This window comes from Aythya ferina (genome assembly GCF_964211825.1).
Source record: "Aythya ferina genome assembly, chromosome: 9".
NCBI lineage: Eukaryota > Metazoa > Chordata > Aves > Anseriformes > Anatidae > Aythya > Aythya ferina.
Genome location: NC_140305.1, coordinates 15,802,251 through 15,809,374, shown reverse-complemented (window position 1 = coordinate 15,809,374; position 7,124 = coordinate 15,802,251). Strand labels below are relative to the sequence as shown.

At 36.3% G+C, this 7,124-nt stretch overlaps 1 protein-coding gene across 5 annotated transcripts in view; it reads right to left on the bottom strand.

Annotated features, from left to right (window-relative positions):
- Positions 1 to 7,124, bottom strand: part of ATP13A3 (ATPase 13A3) — a 55,886-nt gene that overhangs the window by 4,627 nt on the left and 44,135 nt on the right. For 4 of the 5 annotated variants that reach the window (XM_084529878.1, XM_084529879.1, XM_084529877.1 and 1 more), the window contains 4 exons: positions 6,509 to 6,693; positions 5,318 to 5,406; positions 4,807 to 4,887; positions 1,311 to 1,400 (listed from right to left, as the gene is read on the bottom strand). In XM_084529878.1, the coding sequence (XP_084386004.1) occupies positions 1,311 to 1,400; positions 4,807 to 4,887; positions 5,318 to 5,406; positions 6,509 to 6,693 (445 nt within the window). The remainder of the gene's footprint in view (positions 1 to 1,310; positions 1,401 to 4,806; positions 4,888 to 5,317; positions 5,407 to 6,508; positions 6,694 to 7,124) is intronic. The other variant, XM_084529880.1, reaches the window with a different exon arrangement.

The window sequence follows — 7,124 nt, the reverse complement described above, 5'->3', positions numbered from 1 at the left end:
TTAAGAAAATACAAGTATTCTGTATTATAGCAACATCTAATGTCACCAACAGCTTTCATGCATATTTTAAAATAGTTTTAATAAATACAGGTAAAATAACCATCATTAAGTGATGGTACTATTGAAGAGTATCAGCCTAGTCTAGAAAATTTAGTCAAATTTTCAGTTTCAAAACTCTTTTTAGTTGAAGGCGTCCAGCCAGCCACAAGAGGCAGAATTTAACTTGCTGGTACAGTGAGACCTGACAGTGTATTCAGTAATAGGGAAGTCCCATAGGCAAGTAAAATCCTTATTAAAACAGACAAATTACAGAACTTCAGTATTCTCTTGGTCCTTAATACACGTAATTTAACTAGCTGGAGAAAAACACTAGTCCTCATTCTCAGGAGTGGACTCGTCTCACTTCCCAGACAGCGCCTGCAGTCTGTACAGCTGACATTTTAATGGAGAGACGTTCTCTAAGGTCTTCTTCATGCTCTGAATATAGATCAATAAATCGGTGAACTAAACCAAACTAGAGTCTTAAGCGTAACTTTCATTCTTCAGTGAGCACACAACTTGTTCTTCAACAGCCTCAAAAAGGCAAACACACTCCTGAAGTGAATTCATTTAATAAAATTTAGTGCTACAGAATAAACCAATGTAATGTTTAGCAAGAACACATATAACCAGCTAAGAGCAGTAAGTCAGAGGCTTAAAAAAGAAAAAGCTAGTTTATACATGATTCACATAGATTTCCTTCACGGATTAATGACAGAGGGGCAGACTCATCTAAAATTCATGGTTACCTGAAAAGCAGAAGCTAAGACCTGGATTATCCTAAACTATCTAACTATCTGGGGTAGTAATAAAGTACTCTAACCTACCCACCTTTTTTGTTTCATTTTTACCTACCGTAAATTACTGCTCTCACGGTGTTCTAAGATACTAAATCAAATTAATTTAATAAAGAACTGAGTTAGACCCAGAGTCAGCAGTTCTGCTTCCATGCAAATCAAGATACTTCCAGCCCTATCATGCTGATCTGTGACAATGCAAACAAAACTTGCTAACATGCAAACTGATAATAAAGTGAGGACAGTCTTAAAGGCAGTCCTCTGGGTTTGCTTCTCGAATCTCAGAAAACAGATCTAAAGTCTGTGTCAACAAGAAGAGAAATACAAAACCAGAAACCTTCCCTTTTAATATCCAAGTTAGAGAAATCTAAACAACCTTCAGCTTCAGATAAAACAACAGACACATTTAAAAAAAATAAAACTGAATTAATGTGCATGCACTCAAATGATGACAGCAAAATACTAGTCTCCAACCTGAGGCGGCTGGGGTATGGTGAGGCGATATTCTCCTTGTTTGTCTCGATTGAACACAACCTTCCAAAGGATCATATCAAGGAGGACAGTCTGTGAGACATTGCAGTGAGTAGGAAGAATTAAAAAAATTTATGATCATTGGTTGTTAGTGTGCACATTACAAATAAAACCTGAAATAGCGTGTTAAGGATAGACTAATTCAGTGCCAGGCAAAACAGAGCTTACGTTATTTGTCAGTACTTAAGTGATAAACATTTTCAAGTGCTGACATGAGATATAAGAATATGAACACATACTTTAAAAACAATAGCAGTAATGACCAAAACTGCATCCACCAATACAAGTAAAATTCATTAATTCACGTTGTTAACGTGCTTCAGTGCTCTAAAAAAAAAACATGAAGCACCACAGACTTCAGTCCTTAAAGCCATTTCCCCTCAAACCATCTTTAACATCACAGCATACTTCATCCTATAGCTGTGCTTTGTCTGTGTTAAACCCTTGGCTTTCACAGAAAAGCTTTCCATGTGGCAAAGCTGAGCCATCAGTAGGAATTCTGGTGGCTCTAGCGGTTTCACCAGTAGTTCTGGATTTTGGAAAAGAGGGTGGAAGTCAAACAGCACACTCTGTACATCCGGTTATTTTCATATGACTGTGTGGGTGCACTTCAGAGCCTTGAACAAATGTAGCCATACAGGTGTGAACCTGCGTCTTCCAAGGCCTTGAGTCTATGACTCTGATCTTCAAACAGAATCTGTGTTTGACATCTGACTAACTTCTGCTGTTGAAGAAGTGAGCTGATGGACTAGACTTTTATAATGGGCTTTAATGCCTGGTAGAAACAATGTGCATACATTGCAAATCTAGTCTGGCATCCACACGGGAGGAGCAAAAGCTTCACACAGCATTTCAGTAAATAGGTTTGGAACAACCACATTTGGAAATAACTCCTGCTGTAGAAACAACTACAAAAACTACACACAAGCAGGGACAAAAGCATCAAACTGGGAAGCCTGACAAAAGAAGGTAAATAGAATCCTTCCCCGTATCTCATCATTATGAGGCACTTGAGGGGCAGTTACCAAAGAATGAGTCTGAGCAGAAGCAAGTATAGGTGATACACCTACAGAGTCCTTGTTAAAAGAAATAACAAGATGCCAAGAGCAGCTTTTCCTTAAGACTTAGAATGTAGACTGTTCCACTCAATAGCTCTGTAGTGCAAAGTCTAAGAAGAAAATACAGGCAGGGACACAAGGCCAGGAGGGCAATGAGCTATGCTGGACGCAAAGGAATGAAAGAGACTGCATTTCCTACATGACACACTGGAGCTAATGACTTGGCACCACATGAAAAAGCTTCAGGAAGCCCAGAGTAGTACACTTAGAGGTGGACAAATACAGTTCAAAAGGTGGGACATAAGAAGGATGAAATTATGAAAGGCGAAGTGTGCACTGTAAAATTAGGTGTGGGATTTGAGGATCACTAGACAGGACTTGAATACTAAGCGAGTTTTCCAACGACACTAAATTGAGAGGAACTGCTGAGTCCCCTCTCTTTGACTAAACAAAGCACTAAGCAGTGACAGTGGAAGAAACAGGCTTTTAAGTCAAATACAGTATGTCCCAAACAATTAAAATCACAAAAAAACAAATTATACAATTGTACTCCACTACTAAAGTATGGGCAACAAGATAAATAGGAAATTCCACATAAAGGAAATATGACAAATTATCCCACCAGTTCTGCTAATGAAAGTAACTAAAACGTTGTAAGATAGCAGTTAAAACCTGCAGAGGAAGAAGAGAGTCTGGGGTTTGAAATACTTTGTGAAAGCAATGCTTTACAGGAAATACATTGCTTAGATCATGCATACTAGGAACTCCAAAGTTTACAGATGGATGTGGATACCAACAAGGCCCTGGAGCAGAACCTTATGAACATTTAAGCCAGAGGAGAAGCACAAGAGACAAGTACTAATATGTGGAGGAACACACTGTTTTAAATCAAACTTTCTACTAAAAAGGGAAGGGGAACAGGGAAGGGAAAATAAGTCAGTCTAGGAGGTTTCAAATTTATCAAAAAAACAAAAAGCCATGACTCTGCAGCTTCAGAATAACTCTCTATATAATTTGCAGAGAGCAATATACACAAAATTCATCACACAAAAAGGGAGGTAAAGAAGAAAACTAAGAGTTTAGTAGCACCAAAAAAATGGAGGCATGAAAGGGCACGTAAGAGAAGGCTCCATCACAGACAGGGTTAAAGTAACTACAGAACAATCTTAGAAAGGCACAGGATGATTAAAGAAAGATAAATTTGTAAACAGCAAGGCAAAGGCCAAATAATTTAGTATCTACTGTCACATCTTTTGGAAGAGACAGGTTATCACTTACATGAAAGTGATGAAATACATGTTCCTATCAGGAAGAATGTAATAGCATACATTGCACATTATACTTGAAACACATTTTGATCTCAAAGCCTTGACCACTTTTATTAAAGTATCCTCAAAACTTTGGTTGATGTTACTTTTAATGTTGTGAACAGAAGGGAAAACTCGGTCAACTGGAAAAAGTATTAATGCTGTAGTAATCTTCAAAGGCCAAAGTGGTATGATCCAAGCAAACATTATGCTGGTTACCTTGATAGCAATCTCTCACACAGTAATAGAAACACTGACGAGAAGGTGCAGATAATATTATACAGTAAAAATGTACACTTGTAGTAAGTACTAGATAATGTTAAAAGGCTTTTTCATCTTGCAGAAGAAAAATAACAACTAATGGCTGCAACCAAAAACCAAATGTATTCAGGTTGGAAGTAAGGCATCATTTTATCAGGAAGAACTAACCACAGGAGTAAATGACTAGCTTTGCATCCAGACTTCCTAGAAGATATGTCTCTTTTAACATAGATTCTCAGAAATAACATCGGTGTACCTGGACAAAAGGCAGGAAATGTTTCTGCCCACATTAACTCTTGAATCACAGCAGAAGAGGTTAAAATATCCTGAATGACTGACTTTGGACAAGATCAGGGCTGAAAAATGCAAATCTGCACAAACTTCTGCACTTAGACCAGATTAGATTGACAAGTTATACAGACAGACCTGCATTATTCTGAACGTTAAGCTATGTTCATGATCCAATTGAATGAAGATATGCTCCCATAATGATTTTATATAGTAATATGTTATTCTGACTTGATTTAATACAGCAAATAAATATGGAGAGTATTCTCCTATGAACTAGTTGAAATAATTTTTTTTCTTTGCGACTAAAAAGGGTTTTAAAGTTATGCCTGTAACATGGAAAACACTGACGCCTTAAACCCAGCCTGGAAGGATGTTTTTAGAAATGTAAACCTAGAAAGAAAACAGTGGTCCACTTCCACTGATGTTCTGTGAAGATAAACCTTCTAAACAAAAACAAACCAAGCCCCTAAGAAAAACACTTAATAGATCAGTATTTTTTTTTTTCCCATTTGAATTTCTTACCTCTGTCAACACGGATACAGCTGCATTGATGATAACAATAAAGAGAATTTTTAGGCGCCACTCATATGGCACACACACGAGCTGTGAAAAAAGTTGCCAGAGGTTAACACCACAAACATTTAAAAACTTATTCCAAACTGACTCCAAGTTATGGATCCATATGCCCATGTAAATATATAAGTACATTTGCACATAAACCCAGATGTATTAAAACATTAATACTTAATGCCAGTCCATTAGGTTATATTGCTTCTCATTCTTCTTGTCTCCCTGAGAACATTTTAATGCCTTTAATCACTCATCCAGTTGGAAATTCAATGTGAAGTTTTATCAAAAAAGAGGGACGCTTATTTAAGCATTTCAGTTGTCTCTCTACATACTGATTTTGAGTAAATTACCTCCCCTCCCGCATAGATTGGAAATTAAAACTCTAAAGGGTCAGGTTTGCTCAAGAGGCAGCCAGCCAGTTATCCCAAGAAGTACAGATACCCGCATATCTGCTGAATCTTACCTCAAGAAATGTGTCAATAGATTCAACGGGATGCAACATGATGAAAAATATGAATACATAAAGAACTATCACAGAAGTAACAAACAGAACTGTAAATAAAAAAAATAAAAAACATTTTATTCAGACCATCCTGCAGTCAGAGTTTGACAGGTCTTACATATATCATAGGTTTGCCCTCTAAGTATCAGCATCTAAACCTCATGAAGGTGCTTTTTATCCCACAACACAAGCTACGCTAATAGTCAGAGACAGAACAAAAAAAGAGCGAAGTATCTACTTGCAAGAGCTGGGATTTTTATTTTTTTTTAATTTCTTTTTGGTTTTGTTTGATTTTCTTTTGAAACAGGTTAAGACCACAAAGCTAGAGTGATTTCAGAGAAAACGCACAGCAAGCTTTCAGCTATGTAACTGCGTCATCCCTCTCCCAAAGTACTTTATCCTCTCCTTATTGCTGGAATATATATATACACACACACACACTTACATATTTTTATATGTATGTATATATATAAATACATACACAGGCTTATATCTTTGTCTCTAGTTATGCAGTAAGTCACAGGCAAACAAAAATATTTGTTAATAGACCACAACTAAGCACACAACTTTCTACTGAGCAGTTTTTCCCAGTTTGTTACAGTTAAGCTCAAAACAGAGTGACAAGTTCAAGGTTCTGAAGACTAGTCAGCTAATTATTAAAATATACTGGATATATTTTCAACAGAATTATAAAAACATTAGCAAGCAAATACCGCAAACATACAGGCCAAACAATTTAACATTATTACAAAAAGCAAAGAGTTTAGTCATATCAACCTGCCAGAAATGCCATGAGTCAATGAGAAAACTTCAGACAGTGCCATGGCCCTGCCTGCGTTTACAGGATTTCCCAGCTGCATTCACTTTAAAAGTATATCATACATAATTAACTTTAAAGACATAGATATTCTTGTCTTATACAAACAAAATAACTATTACACCACTGTTTGATACTTCCTTATTTCTGTCTGTGATTACCAGAGGACAATTGTACTATGTTCTTCTAGGAACCCTATTCTTGCTGAAGCAGCACATCAGAACTGTAAGCAAGCCATGGATGAGTAAGCACAAAGTAATTCACTTGGAGTTTTACCTGACCGTATATAATAAGATAACATCTTATATAGCTGTATATAATAAGAAAGGACTTACAATTTTTGTAGCATGGTTGTCTAAAGGGCTTTCCTTTAGAAAAGACAATTGCCACTATGAGGTACTGAAAGCTGGATATAAAAAACAAAGTTGTGTTTTCATAATTTTTAATGTTATGTTCATCTTCAGTTTCATTCCCATCATGTGCAGAGCTGGAGTTTATGGCATCCAACATATTACATGCACTACAACACAAACATTTAACACTGCGTTAAGGAGAAAAGGCAAACAAGGCTGAATTATAGTCATTAATAAAAGAAATGGCAGAACAAATTACTGCAGTAGATAAAAAAGCATATCCTTGAACACCTACTACATGTAATAAGAATTAAACTCAAGATTATGGCAGGGAAATAATTTTTGTGAATTCTGTGCTTCAAGTTCTTTTATGCTTCCAGCTTGTAAGTTCCCTACATGAACTGTATAGGGACTGTCACTGTGGATAAACTCTGAAGACAGGTAAGAAAATACTGTAAACTAGAAAAAAATATTAAAATGAAAACACCTCTTCATTTTCAGAAATATGAATTTGATTTACTGGAACTTTAACAGGAAAACAAAACTTTATATTATAAAGTTGAAGTAGGTCTGAACTATGAACTGAAAATTTCAATCT